We start from the raw sequence: 23,741 nt of genomic DNA, 5'->3' as shown, positions 1-23,741 counted from the left end.
TTTAAACATAGATAGTAGGTAAATATATATATATTTTTAATTTAAACACCGTAAACATAATAATTGTGTTATCCTTAAAAATCATACATATATTTTTCACATTTATGTCATTTGGTTCATCCAATTTATCGGTAAAAAATAGTGACTATAATAATTTGAAAAATATTCTACAGAATAGTTACGTATAAATTATTTTCAACGACATGTAATGAAATTACCATCGAATTACTTAGAAAGTAATTTCGCTACAATAACTTGCGACTAAAGTTAATGCGATAATGTGTACGCGTTGGGTACCGTGTAGTCAGTAGTGTATATTGTATACTGTCCAGCATTTTTAATTTCGATATTGTTAGCGGGCTTTTTGGTGGCACACGTGGAGGTTGTAGGTCATTGTGACAGTGGAGGTAGATCGTCTACCCGGACGGCCGGAGCGGCAACGTTGAGCATCGTTTTGACCCGCAGCGTTATCGCGGAATATGTTTGCAATGTTTTTCATTTTTTTTTTCATTACTGTTTTGCCGTCGCGCTAGTGTGCACGGTGCTCTGAAAACAACATAACACACACACACACACACGCACACACGCACACACGCACACTACCGCACAGTATACAGCACACACACTGCGGAGTGAACAGCAGCCTGCAGTACGTCGCTCGTTCGTCGTGGTGTGGTAGTGCTGCGGACTCTGAATAGTGAGATGAGTGGTTGTAGTATAGGCGGCCGCCGTGCAATTTGCGTTGTGTGTATCTAAACAAACCATTCCATTATCCTTCGATCAGACTCAAATCATTTTGTTCAAGATGCGATGGAATGAGTAGCATGTCCTGTTCTGTGTTTTAACCGTCCGGGTATTGCGAACAACCTTATCATGAGGTGAGTGCCCTACCCATTTTTCCGATGGTGTAATATTGTAATATTTGTCGACTTCGAAATTGAGACTTACTGTTTTCAAACGAATCATCGACTTGTTAAATAATTGTGCGTTAACGTCATGCATCCTCTTAGAAACCATTATTAAAACAAATTTATATTTATATATATAAACATATAAATATATATATATACATATTATATACGACGTCTTGGGAGTTTAATGTGTTATCTAAATACTCGGTTAAAACTATGTGAATTGTTGGTGTTTCGCGAATTCTTGATTGTTGTATAATGATTAACAATAATATGGTCAGGCGTTTTTTTTCATGGACTTGTAGATGTTACATTTTTTTCTATGTAGATAACTTTTATAGATTTCTTAAAACGCCTTAACATTATATGGAAACGTATTGATAATATTTAAGAAGATATAAAAAATATTATCTTCCTAAAACATGATTACTGTAGTTGTAGGCAATTCTTATAAAAATGCTTTAGATTTTAGTTTTAACTGTCATGAAAAACAGTGATTGAAAACTTTCCCAAGCCAACATTTTTATTGTTTGTTATAACTCCAACAAATGCTGATGAAAATTATTAATATTATAGCATTCTGTTAGCGTAACTGTGTTTAAAACTTGGAAAAAAAAAAGTCAACTTAACACATCCTAATGTTAGGTTATGTCTTCTGGAACGATATAAACGTTTCGTTCCAGGAACAATATTTTATAGGGTTTCAATGACATTACTTAACTTTAAAATGTTTTCGATTGACTTCTTTTTATAAGTTCAAACACAAATAAGCTATCAAAATATCATACTATTAATCATTTGTATCAATATTTGTTGTAATTATAAGAAAATAATGCAATTTTTGATTGGTGATATTTTCAATCCCTGATCAAAAATAGATATAATAATTGTCGTTGAAAATAATATTTTGTGCTATCAACCAACTGCATGACTCATATGTTACGTTGTTTTGCAGTAAATAGTTTAAAATTGTTTCTTAACTGAATTATGTACACCGATGCATTTGGCATCAAATAATAATATATTAACATAAACACAATTTATGTGTTGGCATTTATGTATTATTAATAAAATAATTTTCATAAAAACTTAAAAGCCTATATAGGAATCCTCATCATTTAACTACAATATTTGGACAGTTCACGTGTATAACCGTTAGACTCACTGAAAAGAGCCATCATGCTCTCTAAAACGGCCCGTGCTGTACACCTAAACGGCCCGAGCCTCGCGGAATAGACGCTAGTCTAACGGCCCACAATGCCGATGCACGTGAGCGCTTAAATCACACTCTGACGGGAGTTGAAATACGAAGAGCCGACTAAAACAGGAACGGCGATCGAGCCGAGTGGTGGAAGTCCCACGGTCGGTCACTGCACGGTAGCACACCGGTGCCATTAAATCTAGCACTCCGATAGTGCAGCTCTATCTGAGCGGATGGTTCTTAGAACCCGCCCAACCGGGTGACACTCAGCGGGGTCGAACGATCGACAGGGTCGAGGCAGGCACGACGGCCTTTACTGAGTCCGCTCAGGGGGGTCGATCGTGCGCTGGGCGCGGGCGGCCAGCTTGCTGGCCACGGTTATCCCCGTGGTTAGGGGATAAAGAATTCTACCAAGGTCCTCGCTCCTGTCGTAAAAGGCGACTAACGTGACGTAGAGCCCTCCGAAAAGTGGCCTTCTGACTGGTCACTTCATCTTGAGACACACCTTCTTCGGCCAGCAATTAGCACCTAAAGCTACTAGTCGGTCCGCAGTCGTAGGGGATCCCTTTGGGGCGAACCATTAAAGCCAAGAAACATCAGTTCACGGGTATAAAAAACTTCTTTTAGAAAATAAGGTTCCATATTCTGTGTTCAATATTGGTTTCAAAAATTATCATATTTTTTTTTTTGTCGTCGGTCTTATTTTTTACATAATATAAAGGTAGTTTAATTTACATATTTAGTTGCTGAAATTAAAAAATTATCCAGTACCTATGAACTGTCCATTTAATGGCTTGTTTTTATACAATATTAATGTTGTTTTTAAAAATTTTAAAATAGGTACTTGATCTAATTTTAATGACATTGTGTAAGGTAGCATAAATATTTTTTTTAAATATATGAGTCATTGCCACTCTACACAAATATAGTGATGCAATATTTGTTTTTTCTTCAAATCAGATATTCAGTAATTTGTTGGTTCATAAATGGGTTTAATTATCAAAAAACAAATAGCCAATAGGTATAGATGAATAGATTGAAATAATAGATTAAGTAGGTGATAATATTATTATTCAAAAAAAAAAATATATAAATATTTTTCTAAATTTATTCTTTCTTTTAATTATTTAAAATTATATTAACCTTGATGACATATATTGGAAATTATTTTTAAACTAATTTCAAATGTTTTTTTTTTTTTATCATAAATAATGTTTTCTTAATGAATGGTTTATTTACAACATATACCAACAAGATTTTTTTAACAGTTTATTTTTTAAAATACTACAATTGTACTAAATATTATTAATCAATGCAATATAACAAAAAAAAAACTGCTTTTTCAAAACCAATATTATTTGATAAAAATTAATGTAGGCGTACCTCGTACAACATATTTCTATAATGGTAATCATAAAAAATGTATCTTTATTTAATTTTCAATGTTCTAGTATTGACTTCCTGTTTTGTTTGTTGCGTTTCAATTCAAATATTTATAGTTGCAAGTCTAAAAAAAATTTAGTAAACAAATGTACATAAACAAATAACAAAATGTTCTTGGTAAATATTGTGGTTTCCAAAATTAATGTATTATTATTTAACTGGATTTCAAGTTACAAAAAAGATAGTATAGTAAAATTAGCACATTATAAATTTGTATTATATATGGATTTGACAAAGTGTGGTCAAAGTTATCACTAAATTTGAAAGTTATTAAATCATTTTAAAATATTTAGTTTTAGTTTAACTGTAGTGCAAGAACTAAAGCAGTCCCTTATACTCAGCATAGTTTTATATCAAAGCTTTTTTTGGAAAGTAATTATTTAGTTGATTGGTTGTCTTACCCTTCTTTATGTACTTTCTTATTATGTTGACTTAATTATATTTCACATTTATCTAAAAACATGCATGTGATCAATTTTACATTTATTTTATTGTTTTCAAACGGTTGTCGTGTGAAATTAGTTAAGTTTAAATTGTAGTATTATTTATTGATTAGTAAATACCTAGTGTAATTTTCAATACTTTATCTCTGTACTCTTCTGGTGGTCCTTTAGCAAAACATTTAGCAATGCTTGTTAAAACTAAACAAATTAAATTTAAATTTGTGCTTCTACATACTAGCTGTGGCTCGAATCTCTGTTGCTAGCCATTTCTCTCACTAGGTGGGCAACCATCTAGAAAAAGAAATGGCCACCCGACTGGTGATGATAGTTAGGTACAGGAAACTACCACAATTATTTTTAATAAAACAAATAAGAGGAAAAAAAAAGGATAATATAAACAAAAATTGTAAAAATAACTCCTATTGACAATATAGTTATTTAGAGTAAAATTTAAAAAAAAAAACTTAAAAAGGAATATTCCCCTATTGATTTTATAGCTTTAAAATATTAAATTGTTCATATAATTAATTGGCTAATTGTTACTTTACTATTGTACTCAGCCAATAATTATATCTATATCAATTATTGTTTTAGTGAAACAAGCATAGCGTCCGCTAGGGCCTCTGTTATGATCTACGACGATATCAGCAAAAAATGGATTCCAAGTGGAACATCATCGGGTCTTAGCAAAGTGCATATTTTCAAGCATATGATTAACAATACATTCCGTGTAGTAGGACGTAAATTACAGGATCATGAGGTAAATACCAAAATCCAGTCATTAATCAATGATTACATTATCATTATTATTTTTAATTAATTTTATTATCAATTATAGGTAAATATTTAGTTTTAGTGAAGACTATTTTTAATTTAAATAAAGCTCGGATGTTTGCATATTTTTTTTAGTGAAATCAGAATTATACCCAAATACACTATAAATTTGATTCACAAAGACTAGATTTCAAATCAGCAAACATATATTGCATATATTTGCTTATTTGAGCATATATTTGCCCATAATAATTGTTTCAAGATTTAGTAGCATATTTGTAAATATGATTATTAAAAAAAATTTATTTTATTATTATCTTTAAACGTGTTTACAAGTATGAGCTAAAGTGCCAGGTGCGTGACGGAGTAAGATTAGGCAGCAGTGTATCAACGCACGGTCGCCAGTTCGAATCTCAGCCCCTGGCGATTTTTTCATCCAGGCGGGCAACTGTCTGGGGTAAGAAATGGCCACCTGCACCTCTCTCTGGGACTTACTTGTTTGGTAGCATTAGGTCAGCAGCCAGCTATAAGCCCAAAAATGCCAAATCTAAACCATCTAAGCTCCAATCAGTGGGAATAACGTACGTTAAACATAAGAGAGAGACAAGTATAAGCTAAAGAAAATTATACAAAATAGAGAAAAGTGTTAAACAAAAATTTTGGTTACAATATATTGTCCAAAATTTCTATAATAATCTTCATTGTTCTTTAAAATTTGAAAACATCACCAAAATAATTGTAATTCAATGTTATTCTGTTACGTATAATATCATTTAAAAATAATTAACCTATGTAAAATGTTATTCATATTATGCCAAGTCGGCTATTTGAAGTTTGGCTAAAAATGTTTAGCTGATTTCAATAAAAGCATATTATAATTGCATATTTTTATATTTTTAAATGCATATTTTATTACATTTATGGACATTAACATCCGAGCTCTTGTCATGACAAATAAAATTTCTACCCTGTTAAGAATTATAATATTTATTTTTATAAAACTAAAAATTTTAAATTCTAAAAAGCCAATTAGAAGTTTAATTACTTAGATACCGTATCATTTTTAGCTCTAGTCTTATCTGGTCTATGTCCTACTAAGTCTAATAACTCTATGTATTGAAAAGTCATAAATCTGTGAATTTCAGTATCTCTTTTGTTCCAATGTCTTTGATTTCATTGTTTCAACGAAAAGGTTTACCAAAGATTAACTGCCTTAGGGTTATTTCTTTTTATACTATTTACACAACTTGCGGATACTCCCACTTCAGTATGTTGCGTAAAAAGTGTAAATACAATACCCCACTCAAGTTTTAATCATGTTTATCTCTCTTCTCTAAATTTTCTACATATTATTGATTCTGTAACTCTTATAGTATATAAATGTTATGTCCATGGCCTGTTAATAGTCCAACCAAGGTTCTCATTTGGTTCCTGTTCATATGTTCATCTCTGCTCCAGTTTTTAAATGTACCTTCAGAGCTTGCTCTAATAAGTCCTATCACTGGAACATGGCCAATGTAAGATTTTTTAACACCTTTCTGGCTAGAAAATATGCTTTTTTGTTACCTAATAATCCACAAAATCCTGGCACCTATGCCAGTTTTTTTTTGTTATTTCTCATTATGGATTGTATCCTGCAAAAGTTATTTAGCATTCAAAAACCAACTTTGAAGTCACTTGAGTTTTGCTCAATGCCTTTAGAGTTGCTTGACTATCGAAACATATGGTAATGCTCCTTCATTTAATTAACTTTTAAATTTTGAGCACCCTCTAAAATCGCTATCATCTCCATCTGAAAGACGGTAGGTGTTGTATATAGTGGTATGTTGATGTGGATGTCTGGTTTCTTTCCCCGTACACCAGCATCTACTTTTCGCAACATTTTAGATCAGATGTATGTACTACAAACTCTACACTCTTTGTCAGGTTTTCGTTTCAGTCCATTTTTGGTGAAATGTCTACCTTATAGTGACTGTCAATAGACTTTGCAGAAACCAAACATATAGCTGCTCTCGTATGCATATGCATAGCTAAGAGTGACGCGTTTTGGTTTTTGCGCTGTATCACTCTTACACAAGATAAATTATATATGGTATTATAACAGTATAGATAGTTTCAAATAACTTGAAATTGTTTATATCTAGTTGTTAAATTGCTTGAAAACTTAGCTTATGTTAATTTAAGTCTGTATTTGGAAATTATTTACCTTGTATGCATGATTTGAACATGAATTTATTTTTAAAAAGTTTATTAAATAAAATTTAGTCAATGCAGTAAAATCTTATTACCAAAAACAACTGAACATAAAATAACAATTACTTAAGTGAGCTAAGCTTCTCTGTCCATCAAATTCGTCTAGCTTCTGAATTTTCACAGAAAGCTGTAAGTAAAAGTTAATAGATTTTATTTTTTATATTCATCTAATAATTCAAAGTTGTATGACGAATATTTTAAAATATTAAAATGCATCTGATTTTATAAAAACAAGTTGTATAAAAAAATGGATTTGTACTTAAAATATTTTTAGTTTTAAAATAAATAGTTATTAAAAATTACATAATACACAACATGTAAAATAAAATAAATGAGGTGTTACAATCTGTTAAATCTTTATCATTTAAAATTGTTCACACATTGTTTGTTAACAATTAATGTTTTTTAATTAATAAATTCTATTTTTACATTAGTTTAAGATTATTCATTACTGCTTTTACCATTTCTATAAAATTAATACCTTATTACACACAACAATTTATAGATATATGCTTGTATTTCAAAAATTATATTTTGACTATAGGTTGTCATAAACTGTGTGATCCTAAAAACACTGAAATATAATCAAGCAACAACTACATTCCATCAATGGAGAGACAACAAACATGTTTATGGTCTGAATTTTAGCAGCAAAGAAGATGCTGACGCTTTTGCTCGTGCCATGGTTTATGCTCTTGAGGTAATTATTGTAGTTAATAATAGTTGATTTTATTATTTAATGGGATTGAAACTTTTGTATGGTATTTTTGAATCTAGTTTATGTAAATAGAAATACAGTACAATTACACTTATTATTTCTTACTTAGTCGTGCTGTTTAATGTTGTCAAAAATATTGTATGTAATATTTGGCTTGTTTTTTTTTAAAATATTTTTATTTATCTTATTTTCCAATAATATAATCAAATTTCCAACAATTTACTTTTTTTTTTTTTTTTAGAATGTTTTAAAATTTAAACAGTGTTTTAATATTTTACTTTTATAATACACTTCAATATTAACTGCTGATGACTCACCTGAAATCTTGCCGAAACCAATGTTGTGCCCTTGACAAAGCACTGTATCCAATAGGCAGAATATATGAAATTCTCTTTTTTGAATCTTTCAGCCAGTTGATCAGTTTTTGGTTGCAAAATAAGACCATTAATTAGGCACGTTCAATGATCATTGTTTTTTGAACCACACAAGTACAGATTCTTGAAGGCTTTATTCTGTTAGTGAGCAGTTATTTTGTATTGAGTGGTGTGGTTTCAAACATTATTTTCAAAGAATCCGTGCTACTCCATATGGTTAAAATTGTTGACATTGAGGTGCCAAATTCTTTTGTAATCATGCTGTTTTCTAACCGTCTCATTATACCGAGTTTTTCGTCCAGCGTAAATTGATAACGCAACATGGTCGGAAGATTACACACTAATACTATTCATAATCATCTTTGTACATCAAAATATATATATCAACTTGTATACATAGTTATACACATCCCATATATACTCAAAAAAATATAAACAATTGCTCGTAGTAACCACTAATAGCCAGTATACTTGAGCTCCATGAACTTTTTGAATTTTCCTCATTGTAGCTGTTATCTTATTCTAACCTTACATGTTATAAAAGTATATTTTAACTCACAATCATATGGGCTTGTGCCGGATTTTGGCGTTTTGCTTGTTCTAACCGTTACCTTATAATCTAACCAATGTTTGTAGTTATTTCTACTGTATTAATGTTATACACTTACACTATTTAAATAAATGATGAAAAACTACAAAATTACAATAATTACTCTCTAAGAAAATAAGTGGATCAATTTATGTTTATCACACTGTATAAGTTTTTTTAGCAATGTAGTGATTGTTTGATGTTATGGTTATTGAATAATAATAACATTTATCAAAAATGAATATTTTTTATTATAACAACAATTTTGTAAAATATCTAATATTTTTAAAGAATATCATATTCTACATCCAAACATAAACTCGGATGCTTATACTGCTTTTAAACCATTGTAATAATTGTTAATTTTAGGTTTTAGACTCTGTATCTAGAAATAATATTAGCATTCCTATCAGCCATATTCCACCGCCTGCGCCACCACTTTACCAACAAGCTAACGGTCAATTTGAAGAAGATATAGGGTACAGGTAACTATAATGTTTTTCTTCTATCTAACTCTATATATTTTTTGTTTGAGATTGGTTCACTACTGTAATAACATACCTAATCATTTCAGAACCATGACAAAAGATGATGCAGCCATAATTCAAGAGAGACGAATGTCTCAACAAAATCAAAGTATGTTGCAAAATTGTATTGTTCTATAAGATAAGACAAGTCAATTACAAAAACATTTGAAATGAGTGCTTATTAAGAAATTAATTTTCTTTAATATTGTGTTTACTAGATTTTATGCATAATGTTAATAATTTGTATTATACATAAATATTATGTATAGTATATTATGTAAACTTATTATTATGTTGCATAATTCATGTAGAAGGTTAATACAAAAATGTGTCCTGATATTTTTACTTTTAGTTATAAACACAACAAATGGATTACCCAATGTACCGCCGATGCCCCCACAACTCCCTGCTTCGGGTCACCATCGCACATCTTCGGCTCCTCCAGCACCAGTTCCTCCTCCACCTCCCCCTGGTTTATCAAATCCTTCTCCACCACAGCCTCCTCCAATGCCTGGGATGTTGTTAAGACCCAATGGCAGTGGAGAATCTGATCATGATTCTGGTGCTGATCAGACATCATCATTAGCTGTACAGTTGCAAGCCGCTCGTTTAAAAAGAACAAACAAGGTATTATCATCTATTTCTCAGTTTGTATAATTAACAGTTTATTAAAATTTGACAATTTAAGCAGCACCCAGCAGAAAACAGTGGTTCTTCAACTAGTAGTGCAAGCAGTGGTGGCAGTGGAAACTATGGGACACTCGGAAGAAACGCCAATGGGCAGACTGGTATGGCGTCAATGATGGATGAAATGGCGCGTACATTGGCAAGACGTCGTGCTGCTGTTGAAAAAAAGGAACCCACTGATTGTCCACAGGTATTAAATTATTTAATATACAATATTTGAATATTAAGTAAAATGTATATTTATTGAGAAATTCTTTAGTATAGTTTTAAAAATGAATTTTAGTTTAATTTTTTTGAATGGTGCTTTACCTAGAGCATTAGACAAATCTTAAAAAGTGTGGATATGTCGTTTGTTTTTAGCTAGGTGCTTTTAAGTATCGGTTAAATTTTAGTTCTAAATGTAGTAGATTAAAACAGTATTTTCCCAAATTATTATATTTTTATTTATATACAATTTAAATTACAGGATGAAAGTGTTTCACCCAGTGACAAAAAAAATTGGAACCGTAATGATAGTCAAAAAAGCTCATTAAATGGTTGTGAAAGTCCTAAACTTGGCCGAAAACAACTGAATGCTACATCTACTGAAGATCTAATAGCATCAAAGTCATTTGGAGATAACTGCGTGTCAAATTTATCATTAGAACTGGAGACGTTGAAACAAGATATACTTCGCGACATTCGTAAGGAATTGAACCGAATGAAATTGGAAATAATCGAGAGTACGTGTTACCTACAGTATTCTTGCTTCTTTTGGGCATTCCTTTAAATTATTGTGTAATTATTTTTGTTTTGTTTCAGGTGTTAAAGTAGAAATTAACAAAAGATAAGTCAAGACCAACATACATTGAAATCCTTTGGTATTAACACAACCATTATCATTTTCGATTTTTGTATTGAATTCAATGCTTGTTCTTTTTCTATTCAATGACATTTTTTTAATTGAATCTCATTTTACTACTGTTATTATGATTGAATTACACACATAGACAATTATTGTAATCATATATCTCATTTATAGCTACTTAACGTCAACTATTCTTTACATAATAAAGTTATTATGTAGAATATTTTTTTTTTTATAAATCATAACTGTTTTTTTTTATATGTGAGTGTGATCACCTTATAATTTAAGTGTGAACAATTTGTATATTAATTTATCAAAAACTACTACTAAATAAATAATATATGCTTCATTTTATGTGTATCAAATTAGGTTAAGGATTTATTTTTAATTACTACTAGTATTGTTTTTACCACTGACAAGGTACCAATATGTATCACTGTCATCCACATTATATATCTACAAAATATAAATGTATTTACTTCATATAAACTGTAACTTGTTTGTGGTTTGTATTCGACGACTACTCTTACCTTGTTCCATTAAACCAAGCATAATGAAGAGTTCAGGTATTTACAATACCTTTTGAAACAAATCATATTAAAAGAATATCTGATGAGGTAATTTCATTATCTAAGTTATAATGTATTAATTTAAAATCGAGTTTTTTTAATAACACACAATGTATAAAATATCATGTTGCATTACACTAATTTATAATCTGCCTGATATTGTCAAGATGTATCATAAGTAGAACATTCTCTAATAAACTCTAAGGGGGTCTATGATTTTTCGAACAAAAGTTATCTTCAAAAAATCAAGCAAAGAACAAATTAAATATATAGCGTGCACATGCTTCTTTTATAAAGGTAAAAAATATATAATACTGTGTTTTATAACATGCATAGATAAAATAATATAATTAAACATTTTACTATAATTTATTTTTTTTTTTAACATATATTTGAAAATTTAGTTACCATAATAATTAGATCTAGATATGTCACAAAAATAAAATTTGTTTTTTTATTGATGTATTTCAGTTAAATAATAATAATGCTAGTGTTTAAACACAATTAAAATAAAATAGTTATAATATAACACTTAAAATAGTTATATACAACACGTTAGTCAGTTCTGTGCTTGTGAATTTACAATGAATACTTTATGGCGTTCAAATTTTAGGCACATTTCATTTAAACACTGATAATGTTTTAAAATTTAGCACCAAAGTGATTTTTACTATTATTATCTTAAATGAATTTTCCGAATTCATTCCTATGGCATTTTTAACATTAGCCCTACAGGCATGTGCTAAATTTTATTAATATAATATTATCAAATTAAAATGAAATAAAATGAGATTCTTTTTTTGTTAAATAATACTGCAGTTATACAACAAATCATGAATAATTAAATTAAAGGTGCTAAAATTACATCATGATCACAATTATAATTAAATCATACAATTGTAATATTGTACTTTACAAGCTCATATAGATCACTAATCAAGTAAGTAAAATCTTAAAATAATCATTTTCTTTCAATTAAAAATTAATAATTTTAGTGTAAGCATTTGATAGTTATTATCAATATTTTGCAAAATATAAAAACGATACAAATAAAATAAACTTATATTAACAACATATACATACAAAAAATACATATTAAATTAAATTAAAAATTTTCGCAATATAATGAATTTGAGCACACAAAACTTGTATATCTCTTTAAGTAAGGCTATGATGCCATATACATAAAATGAGACATTATCATTATAATCTAAATTAATCACAGATCAATAAATATTTGCAAGCGCAGAAATTCTTTAAACAAAATGTAATTTACAAATACTATATTTAACATGATTATGATCGTTTTACAATGATTTTTTTATTGGGGTCTTAAATTACTCCGTGTATCATAAAAACCATTGCTTTCCGATGATGGTAGCTGAGGTACTCTCGTGCCGCGACGTATTAAAAGCCGTACGCAAGAACCTCCACTATGAATAATCTCTATGGCTTCGGCATGGGTCATGTTTTTGGTATTCACACCATTTATTTCAATAATATGATCTCCAATCTAAACGTACATAAAAAAAAACATATAATTTGTTTTCTAAAATTGGATTAGTTTTAGGGAATCAATAGTAACGTGATATATAATATTATTTATTAGCTTCTACTGTTTAAGCAAATTACACTGTTACCAGAATCTGGTGTAAACTTTTTTTCAATATATTATTAACTAGATAATTGTTTCATTAAAAATATAAATAAATTAACTGAGTGAGTTTCGGATTCATATAAATAAATTTCTAATATACATCACATTTTTATAACTATATATTTTATCCCAACACATAAGGAAATTTGATTTATTTTACCCTTAGACGACCGTCAAGAGCTGCAGGACCATTTTCTGCTATTTGCAGTACAAACAATGACATGTTCTGAAATTCTCGGCCTCCTCTAATACTGAAACCAAAACCCTGAGGACCTCTTGATAATTCTACAGCATGATATTGTTCTTCTTCCAAATCTTGATCCTATTCCATTTATTATAATATTTTCAATAACATTTTGTACATATATATTAACATTTATGTTATCCTCTATTTTTGGTCATAACAAAATAGATTTTGTTTTTTTTAAATTAAATTTAAAAGACTCACTTTATTTGACATGGGTAGAGACACAGTACTAGCGGCATCATCTGTTAAAAATAATAATATAAAATAAGCTACATGTCAATTTATTGTTTTGTTGAATAAACATTTACCATTCGGGGCTCCAATAGTCAATGTAACCGTAGATCCAGAGTCTTTGATCATATTGACTATATCACCGTGGGATAAATTTGTTATATTTATATTATTGACTGCAAGAACATGATCGCCCAAATGTATATGACCATTATTAAATGCAGGACTATCTTCGATTATTCGTCCTAAATAAACATAATTTTAAAAAACATAAAACATTGTAAATATTCTTAATTTCATCACATATAGAAATAAAGTCGGTTAGGCAAGTTATCTCTCTACAATTTGCTATCCATCATCGTTTATTTATTCAAACCACGCCATCTATTAAATTAAAAATTAAAATTAATAATTTCTCGATTTCATTGTTCTCTTACTTTTTATTATACTCAAACCAGCATAATCTGTACACTCTTATTTTTCTGTTAAATGGCGCGATTACTTGGACAAACTATAAATCTGAATGTAGAAAGTGACTATACATTCAATTTTTAGCCTACAAAACTTGATAAGCAAAATACATTTTACTTACTCCAGCTTAAGTTAAATTAAATGTTAATTAAAAATAGGATAAGTAGTCTCCAAAATATTTTTTTCTATTTCATAAGTTGTTTTTGCTCTAAAACCATTAGGGTCTGAGTAAAACACAATTAATCAAGCTATGTTTTAAGATTAAAAATATAGTGAAAAAACGTTGACAGCAGTACATAAAAATGGTTTATCAATTAAGAATCCTCATTATTGTAGTAACAAATATAAACTTTAATTTTAGCTAGGACAAAAATATCCGTATTTTAACACAAACCTGTAATACAAATTCCCAAATCCTTCCCCCCCCCTATATTTAAAAAAAAGTATGCAATTAATTATAAATTAATAATGGCAATGGTAATCGTGGTATATGTGGATATATGCATGGCAGGGAAAAAATATTTGTAATAAGCCAGCACAGTATTGATTTAATGAAATAGATGGCGCTGTAGTCAAACTGTATTTTCCCTGATTTCACCACTCACACTACCCAAATGGATCAATAGCTGTAACAAAAGCCTGTAACATTTATTTAAGGCGTTGTGTTGCTGGAGGCAAACAAATATGACCCTTGATGAACTCCTACTCAATTGCAAATCTGCAGTATCACTACTACCAACCTAAATATTAGTTTTTGCTCTTTCATACTAATCTTTAAATATTTATTTATGCATGCATAATACTATTAACTCTCAGTAATACCCACAATAATTTTCTTTGCACATAACTTCTTATTATAAAATAATAGGACAAAATATTTACCAATTGTGGGTCCTTTGTTTAATGATGATATGACAACAAATCCGAAACCCTCCTGGTCCTTTTTGGTCAAAGTTACATCATATGGATATTGAACATCAATATGTCGTTTTATAGGTGCAGGAATATCTAAAACAAATATTTATACTTTATACTAATAAATTATTAATGTGTTAGTATTTTTTTTTTTTTTTTTGATAACATTGATTAGTCAAGGATGGGTTTTTACAATTTTTTAATGTATACAAATTGTAATTAAAGTCTAATTTAATGTCTAGCCCAAGTACAAATATAAGGCTCAGCAAAAATACATAACGAAGACAAACAATACAAGCATCTAGATTTGAATTACATTTAAAGTGGATAATGTTGTGTTCTTACACTAAACAAACAAAATTCAGCATTATATTCATTATCAAGGCACATTAATCTAATATTAGGTGCATTATTAAGATAGTTTGTCAATTTTATTTGCCCTTAAAATAAATTGGCCGAGTTAGCCACATTATTATAAATATTCATCCTTATATACTTTCGGATTTGATATAAATCTGATAGCAAAAAAGCTAAGGTTAATTAACAACAGTTTGTTGTTGAAGTTTAAGAAAAAAGAGTTTGGCTCACACATATTTAAAATTTATCGATTAATACACTTACAACTTGGCTTTGAGTTCGGTTTCAGGTGGTAAATACCTAAAGTCACACTGCCGTTACGAGCAGCCTGTCCCATTAGGTTGATGACATAATCATGAGATGTATTTAAGGTGGACTGACCATCAATGCTTACAATTTCATCACCAGTCATTATCTGTCCGTCAAGATCAGCTGATCCACCAGGCACAATATGACCAACAGACACCTTTTAATTACAATTATAAAGCATATTTAATTATTTATTCAGTATTATGTTAGTTGACATTTTACTTGTGAGCCTTCTTCTTTTCCACCAACAATGCGAAAGCCAAACCCACATTCTTGTCGTTGTAGGGTAATATAACTGATATTTGGTTTTAAATTCTCCTGATTGAACTGATCAATTTCGTTGTTATTTTGTAAATATCTTTGTACATGAAAAAAAACCATAATGAAGCATTAACTATAACATCAATATAAAGTTATTATAAAAATAATAAAATTGTTCACACTACAGGTGTCCCACAATGATAAGACAAATAAAATAACTTTTTTTCTACTGAATATTTTTAAGATTTTTTTTATAAATTAATTTATACTCATCTGTGCCATAGGCACCACGTTTTTTATAGCACTTAACTATATTAATTTTTTAATTATTTTTTGTTTCATTTTTTTTTTAAATTCAAGATAGCCATTTTATTGAGAATAATTTGCTGAGATTTTTGACTGATCCATAACCAGTTTTGGATTGGTTCAAGGGTAGTATGGGAGGAAGAGTGTGGTAGATAGTCATTTTTATCTGCACGCATTACTCTACCGCACTCCACCTTCCATCCTACAATTTAAACACAAATAACTTTAAAAGTAATTGTTCTAGTGAAACTTAAAAATATTCATTAGAACAAGTTACTTCATTTGTCTCACCTTTGTGGAATATCCTGTATATTAGAGTGTATCTTAAAATGTATAATTTACAAAATGAAAAAATTAGGTCATGTTGTTAGTCCAAAATGTATTGCTCTATTTTTATATAATATGTACTAGTTTGCACAGTAGTAAAAACAGTTATAAACAAAAATGAATTAATAATTTTAGATATTTACCTCACTTCATTTTTAGAGGCATTCATTTCATAATGCTCATAGCTCATGTTTTGAATTGATTTTGACAATTGGTTAGAGTAATGAACAGGCTGTGAAGTAATATAATGTCCTTTTCCGTGGTTTACTTCTCCGTTGTATATCATAGTAGGAATGCAAACTTGTTGAGTTGATGGTGAATTAACACGAACCCAAGAATTATCATTTCTATGATGATAGTTGTCAAGAGGCAAGTTACTGTTGGCCATTGCATATGTGTCGTTGGTGCCATTTTGTTCAAGCCTAATATTTGAAATTTGTGATCGGTTATCACTAACAGGCGTCTTTGGTCTGTTGGACATTACTTCATTTGTTCGATCACTATACGTGTCAAACGTAGGCGTTTTACTTCTATACATAATGTTCTTAATTCCTCCTCCCTCTTTTTTATTTCTACCCCTTAACTTTTCTGGTGAATTTTGAGAATAACGTTGAATAGTTATTGTGGCAGCTTCGTTGATTTGACAGTCTTTTAAAACTTGAACTACATTGTTGTGAGACATATTATGTACGGAAATGTTATTAATATCAATGAGAATGTCTCCTTCCATTAACTCTTGACATCTTTGTTTGTCCAAAATTTTCTTGACTTTCTGTCCATGAGCACTATCAGCTATGGTAAATCCAAATCCCATGGCTCCTTTTACAATTGACATTGTCAAATATAAAGGTGTCGGAAGATGTTCTTCTAAAATAAGATCAGTACTGCTAGGTCTAGCCACACTCATTATTTCTTCAGACGCATATAAATCAGGCATGGACTTAACCGACTGATTACATAAATCATTTCCAGGTGATCTAGAGTCTACTTTCAACATATATAACTCTCTATCGACATACGATAAGTCATCAAGTTGTCTCCTATCTACTTGCAGAAAAATAAGACAAGAGAGTCACAATTTATTAATTAAAATATAGTAATAAAAAATGCCTTGCTAATGATTTGATTAATGCACAAACCTGTATTTCCCACCGCAACTGTTGTTACAACTTCAGTGTTTGGGTCATTAGGATCAAATGGTAATGGGTAACCTCTACATACTTCCAAACAAACTGTTTCTCCTGGAGCTATTGCTTGAAACACACTAACCATATCGTGGTGTGTAAAGCCCAATACACATTTTTCATTAACATAAACAAGAACATCTCCTAAAAGTAAAATAATAAATACATTTTAACTTTTAACATTATAACTTATTTCACAACGTTTAGTAATATTTTTACTGAACAATACCTGTTTGCAATTTCCCTTCTAACCATGCGGGTCCATTAGGAACAACTGATTTGATTTGAAGGAATTCTTCTTTTGAATCGTCACCTCCTACAATAGTAAAACCTAAACCTCGGATTGATTTAACGAGTGTCGAACGAAGTCGTTCTCCAACTAATTTATGAGGATTTTTAGTGAATAAATTACTACTTAATTCTGAATCTAAATGGAAAAAAAAAATATTTCAATTAGTTAGTTTTGAGATAAATAAAAATAATAATTTAACGCACCTTGTTTTAAAGAGTTTATATTTTCTATATTATTTAAATTATAACTAGGAATGCAATCTTGTTCATTAGGCAATTGGTTCCCTAAACAAAACGTTATAAAATAGAAGTTAATAACAAAACTGAATTTTAAATAAACACTATATTAATATTCAAATAAAAATTAATCATTGAATAAACAATAGCCATTAACTGTGAATAACCAATTAGGCTATGCAAAATATTATGAAATATTTGTATACCATGGTGATGTCTGGCATTCTTTGCTTGAAGCACCGGGTTCTCATATTGTGTTTGTCTATTGACATGATCTATATAGTAAGTGCCGTAAAGAGGATCATCAATCCTCTCCCAACCATATGGCAATTCATCATCTGAACAATCTTCCAACTGTTTTTTTTGAAATTTTGATAGCCTAGGATCTAGCCAATGTGATGTACTTGAATTATGACTAAAAAAATTTAAAAAAAAACATTAACATTGAAAATATACATAAATCACAAATACTGTTTTACTATAATACTACTGATAAAAGTTGATAAACCAAAAAAATGTCATAAGCCCTATTCCCTATAAAAAGAAGAAAATATTTCTTTATTTTGCTTTTAAAAATTAAAATGAAGGTATACATAGAATGAGGCTATAACATATACAGTTTTCTCAAAAATCTGTAGTCAAACTTTTTTTTTATTAAGCAAAAACCAAAAAAAAAGTAAAAAATTACACTATGACCACAATACATTTCTAGATTACTATGTGTGAGTGAATCATCTACAGTCAACAGATATTTGAAAATATTTTCATTGTATTGTTAATTACGATACATGGGTAACAACGGCAAGAAATTATCATAAGCCGACAAACACCCCAAACCATATTCACCCTAAAACTAAAAATACATTATTGCCATTAGGTACAATTCTTTTATCAATATTTGTATTTCTACCAATTAAGATTAGCATCATAGAGTTTATTTGAAAGTGATAAAATTACTTTCAGCTATAATCATTCCTGTAGACCTGTGACCTTCCCCACCCCAAAGTGTTCTGTCCCCACTGTATATTTAAGTTAAAAACACTAAACGAAGAATTCCGCAAAATAATACTACAAAAAACAATATGTTTGTAATACAAATTGAAATCGTTGATAACCTAATTTATAGTATAACAATTTCTTTTTTGATTTATTTTATGTACATACAAATATTTTAAAGATTTAATAAATTATGCTAATTGTTTGTATGTTTTTTTATTAAATTTATAACTTACTCAATAAAATAAACTTCTCCATTTTTTGTGTAAGCTTTTTCCCATTTTGGCGGCAAGGGCCCCAAATCTAATGTGTCTGACAATGTTGTATCCCTCGAGTGATTGTATGTGTTGTTTTTACTGGGACCATTTAAGTAATCTTCTGAACCTAAATTCAATTTGAAATCATAATCACTTTTTTAGATTATGTAATATACTAATTTTTTTGAAAAAAAAAAAAGATACTAGTAATTATTACAATACTATTCTAAACTTTACTATGGTTTGATATAGTGAAAAAGTGGTGCATTCAATGAATGTTACCGCAAATATATAAGCCCATCAAAAGCAAAGTGGTTTAAGTAAATTTTTTTGAAATTTGTGACTGATATCATACATACATATTGTTTGAATTTTGACTTACATCATAAATCACAAATTTAAAAAAATTAGACATATACCACTTTGCTTTAAAAGGATCATATCTAGGATCTCTAAAAAAAATCAAAACACAAAACTCTAGTCTGTACGTAGAGAATTCAAAATTTATGTAATTTCTTTTATAAATATAATCTTGCTTTTTACATCAAACCATAGTTATAGTACTAAATAATTATCTAATACTAAACGTCCCATTAATCCATAAAACACTAACACAGTATTTCTTTTTAAACTAATAACCATTCAATATATTTAAACAACTAAGTGAAAAAAGGATAAAATTAAAAAAATACTACAAATAAATCCAGAGAGCTATTTTGTAGCTGAAAGGTAGACTCGTATTATGTGCGTAAAAAGGATAATATTCCATTGAAACTTTATTTAAATTTTACAGCAAGAATAAACTATATAGGAATTAAACAGATTTCTTTAATATTCTGAAAGTTGGATATTGAAGAACATTATCCCTTTTCCACTAAGATGTTCATTTAAATTATACTTCTGCACCACAATAGCTATTTACAAAAATCAAATTACTTATATTTTATTTTTTTTGTAAATATCTATTATTTCAACATCCGTTACTCATATTTACAGTGTAAGTGTAATTTAATATAATTATGTAAAATCATGTTATATCACATATACATTTTTCAGGGGCTTCATTATCATTATAGAAAGAAATAATAAATAAATATTACCAAATGGGTTTGGTAAAAGTGATTTTATTTTAATAACATACATAAAGAAACCAAAAAAATATTAAACAAAGTACCTAAAGAAAATATATAATGAATAATGCTAAGAGCTTTTATAAACAGTTGAACGGTTTAATTAAGTACTTAAGTATCACTTATTAATTATGGTATTGTTTTATGATGCTACCAAATAATTAAATATCATAAAATTATCAATTTAAATATTTTATACAATTAGACAAACTTCACTCTTTAGGTATAAGTTATTTTTACTTTTATTAAAAAATAATAACTTGCCCGAGTGTTATAGAAATTGTATTTCACATTATAATGTACAGCAGGGGCATATTTATGGGGGGAGGCATTTTTTAGTCTGCCTATGGACCTATAGGATGTAAACTGTAAAAGTTCAACATTGTCAATTTAAAAATGATTAGTTTTAAGTTTTCTCATATTATGCAGCTATTTGTGTTTTTAAATTGACAAAATGGCCATCACGTCTTTTCGCCGACTATTTTGGTCTAATACTGTGTATATTTGTTCTGATAAATTTAGGTGTAAATATAACTGATAAATGTATGATACAATAGATTTTATTACGGAAGTTTTACCAAATTTTTAGGTTTAATCTAATGGGATTAGAATTCAGAAAAACTTAACACTCATTTACTCAGTGCCTTAGCCCCCCCCCCCCTAAAAAAAAAAAATATTTAAATACCTCCCTAGCGTACAATGTTGCAAAGGTCTATCATAGAGAAATAATTAAATAATTGAGTAATTAAATTGTATTCATTAGTATTTGTAATTAATTAAAATAATAGTATTTCAACTCCAAAAATATTAATAGAAAAATGAATTCTGAATTTAAAAAAATATTTCTTTTAAAATATATTTTATTTAATACATCAATGCTTACCATTGTTCATAGAGTGTTGAAACTTGTCTTGTACATTATCCATTTTCTAAATATTTATTGAAAATAAGCTCAATCATTTGATCATAACATTTGTCAACATACTATACAGTGACAATAATAATAAAATGGTCAATTGAGACATTCTGAAAAAATAAAACATAACATTAAAAATATAACCACAATTTGTCCTAAACATAAGAAAAAAAAAAATTAAATTTTTTAAAACTTTATTTTGTATAAAATTTCTATTGGTTTTTAAGAAAAATTGTTAATTAAGAAATTTGTTTACATTTAACAGTAAGTCTGGAGTAAAATTTTTTAAGATAAACTAAGAAAATGTATTTATTATAATCCTGTTTAAATATTGAAACAAATTATGCTTGTATGAACAATGCATATATTAATAATTTTAAAATTTTGTTTGGTTGATTTAAAATTATTAAGCTCTCAATAAAACTACATTAATTCTAAAAATAAAAGATTATTTTATACTTGTCCAAACATGATAATTTAAGCAATCTGTTTAATATGTTATTATTTTTAACATAAAAATTTGTTTATAACTTTACAAAAAATACTTGTCATTGACATGAAACAATTGACAAAATACAGTTTTTGTAATCTCTAGAGATAGGACAGTATTCAAAAAAAAAAAACAAATACAGCGGTCAACAAAGCTGGTCTCTGTAGATGAGCAGTAAAACATATTCAAAACATAAAACAACAATGATAATATTGAAAAATGTGAATTCTACTGTTATATAATCAATATTACTTTTAACTAAGCATTGTTCATAAAAAATATCAAATTTGAATTATCATTTTATAGGCAATATAGTTTTGAAAATAAAAAAACAAATTGTTCATGGCACATGAGTAAAAGATTAATTTACCTAACTGTATGAAGCGAATTGGTTTTCTAGTAGTTAAATTACCAAAAGAAAATAAATTCATTTAAATTATCAAAGGAAACGTTAAAAAAAAAAAGGTATACATAAATAACCTACATACAAAATTAACAAGATTTGAAAAATTAATGATAATTATTTTGTTCACAATAAACATCATATCAAAAAAAGACAAGTATAAGCCATTAACCGACGTAACTAACTGAATGGCAAATTATTGAACCATGGTATTAACATTAGAAGTTGTTGTTTATTTTTAATGTGTACCAAGTGTTTGCGAATTGTGAGTCAGAAACGACTAAGTGCAACGTTAATGTAACAAATCAATTATGTAGGATTTTATTACAAAAATCAAATTGTTTGTTTTTTACTTACACTCATTTACTGTTACCATATTAAGCACTTGTATATATTTTTTTATTAATCTGATCGAGATATTAAAACCATTAAAAGGGAAAAAAAAAGTTATTTAGAAAATAAAACATCTCCAAAAGTGGAATATCGGATATCGTGTAAACAAACGGGTACTCACTCGTTTCCTTCATTATCCTACTTAGTGCTTAGGCAATCATCATTATCATAATATCTCCTTTGATAGCTGCGGTGTTGTGGTTTACCATTAAATAACTATCGCGACCAAATATTATCGGCGACATTTTCACAAAATAAATCAGACGGCGATTTTCGAATAATAACAATATCAAAAAAAAAAAAACCAACACACAACGGGACAACCGATCGAATCCCCGAATCAACCAACGCAAATATTTTCACGTACAAGCAACGAATTCGCAAACATCACGGCCGTAACAACACCGATAATGCGAAGCGACATTTACCAAACTGACAAAATTTTTCCAGTGAAATCAACAAGGAAATATTTAGGTTTCGATAACACGAGGGGAGTGCCTCTCATCCCAACATGGTCTACATTAACGTTAGTAAATGCCAGCGACGGCGGCAGCTGCAGGTGTCAGCAACCGCGACTGTGTTTGTATGTAGTGCCAGCCGTCTATAACGTCATAACGTTTCCAGGTTCTGATCGGTGGATCGTTATCATAATTTATTATTAAGATAAGCCGCTACTGAAAACAATCGCAAAACGACGCCCCCGTATTAATAATATCAAATAATACAATAATATTATGTAATATGTCATTGGCGTTAAAAGTTTTTAAAATTAAAATCAATATTACCATTTACCGCCCGTAATCGGAACGGTTGCGCACGTTCATTTATTTTCATTAAAACAATAAGGGGACCCACAAACTTGTTTGTTATAAATTAGCTTACCTTAAAAATACATAATATTTGTTCTTAGATATTAAAAAATATATTATTCTTATCCAGAAAATTCGAACCCACAATGCGAAAATAACCGATTGAAAAGTGATATCGATTTCACTAATGGGTAATTAAGTTTTGGCGATAATTCGGC

The 23,741-nt window shown here is 29.0% G+C and overlaps 2 protein-coding genes across 3 annotated transcripts; one reads left to right on the top strand and one right to left on the bottom strand.

The window, feature by feature from the left end:
- The first annotated feature begins 598 nt into the window (after positions 1-598).
- Positions 599-11,187, top strand: LOC126844694 (vasodilator-stimulated phosphoprotein). The gene is made up of 9 exons (XM_050583072.1): positions 599-878; positions 4,593-4,758; positions 7,570-7,725; positions 9,076-9,191; positions 9,281-9,342; positions 9,586-9,860; positions 9,925-10,110; positions 10,387-10,642; positions 10,722-11,187. The coding sequence occupies exons 1-9, from the start codon at positions 874-876 to the stop codon at positions 10,748-10,750; spliced, it is 1,251 nt and encodes a 416-aa protein (XP_050439029.1). The 5' UTR covers positions 599-873; the 3' UTR covers positions 10,751-11,187.
- Positions 11,188-11,757: 570 nt separating this feature from the next.
- On the bottom strand, positions 11,758-23,253 carry LOC126844699 (membrane-associated guanylate kinase, WW and PDZ domain-containing protein 1). Of its 2 annotated transcripts, none has more exons than XM_050583078.1 (15): positions 22,836-23,253; positions 21,396-21,538; positions 19,362-19,509; positions 18,336-18,544; positions 18,097-18,177; positions 17,831-18,028; positions 17,557-17,745; positions 16,561-17,461; positions 15,746-15,881; positions 15,479-15,680; positions 14,825-14,950; positions 13,549-13,716; positions 13,442-13,482; positions 13,154-13,315; positions 11,758-12,849 (listed from the first exon to the last, which is right to left on the bottom strand). In XM_050583078.1, the coding sequence occupies exons 2-15, from the start codon at positions 21,436-21,438 to the stop codon at positions 12,658-12,660; spliced, it is 2,796 nt and encodes a 931-aa protein (XP_050439035.1). In that variant the 5' UTR covers positions 21,439-21,538; positions 22,836-23,253; the 3' UTR covers positions 11,758-12,657. The 2 variants fall into 2 exon arrangements, with proteins under 2 accessions (XP_050439035.1, XP_050439036.1); XM_050583079.1 differs by lacking the exon at positions 22,836-23,253 and adding an exon at positions 22,679-22,795.
- Between the last annotated feature and the right edge of the window lie 488 nt (positions 23,254-23,741).

This window comes from Adelges cooleyi, unplaced genomic scaffold (genome assembly GCF_023614345.1).
Source record: "Adelges cooleyi isolate 19-005CV unplaced genomic scaffold, UGA_ACOO_1.1 ACOO_flye_CR_arks_rails_tigmint_CR_PRNA_651, whole genome shotgun sequence".
In the NCBI taxonomy this organism is placed as follows: Eukaryota; Metazoa; Arthropoda; class Insecta; order Hemiptera; family Adelgidae; genus Adelges; species Adelges cooleyi.
This window is presented reverse-complemented; position numbering and strand designations above follow the sequence as displayed.

Bases quoted from the DNA above. Each gene is read 5' to 3' on its own strand.
- LOC126844694 (XM_050583072.1), top strand. The intron at 4,759-7,569 runs GTAAATACCAAA...TTTTGACTATAG, and splicing joins GTAAATTACAGGATCATGAG to GTTGTCATAAACTGTGTGAT. The intron at 9,343-9,585 runs GTATGTTGCAAA...TTTTACTTTTAG, and splicing joins AATGTCTCAACAAAATCAAA to TTATAAACACAACAAATGGA.
- LOC126844699 (XM_050583078.1), bottom strand. From the start codon at position 21,438: ATGGATAATGTACAAGACAAGTTTCAACACTCTATGAACAATG. The intron at 18,178-18,335 runs GTATACAAATAT...CGTTTTGTTTAG, and splicing joins GAATGCCAGACATCACCATG to GGAACCAATTGCCTAATGAA. The intron at 18,029-18,096 runs GTGCGTTAAATT...TTTTCCATTTAG, and splicing joins TATAAACTCTTTAAAACAAG to ATTCAGAATTAAGTAGTAAT.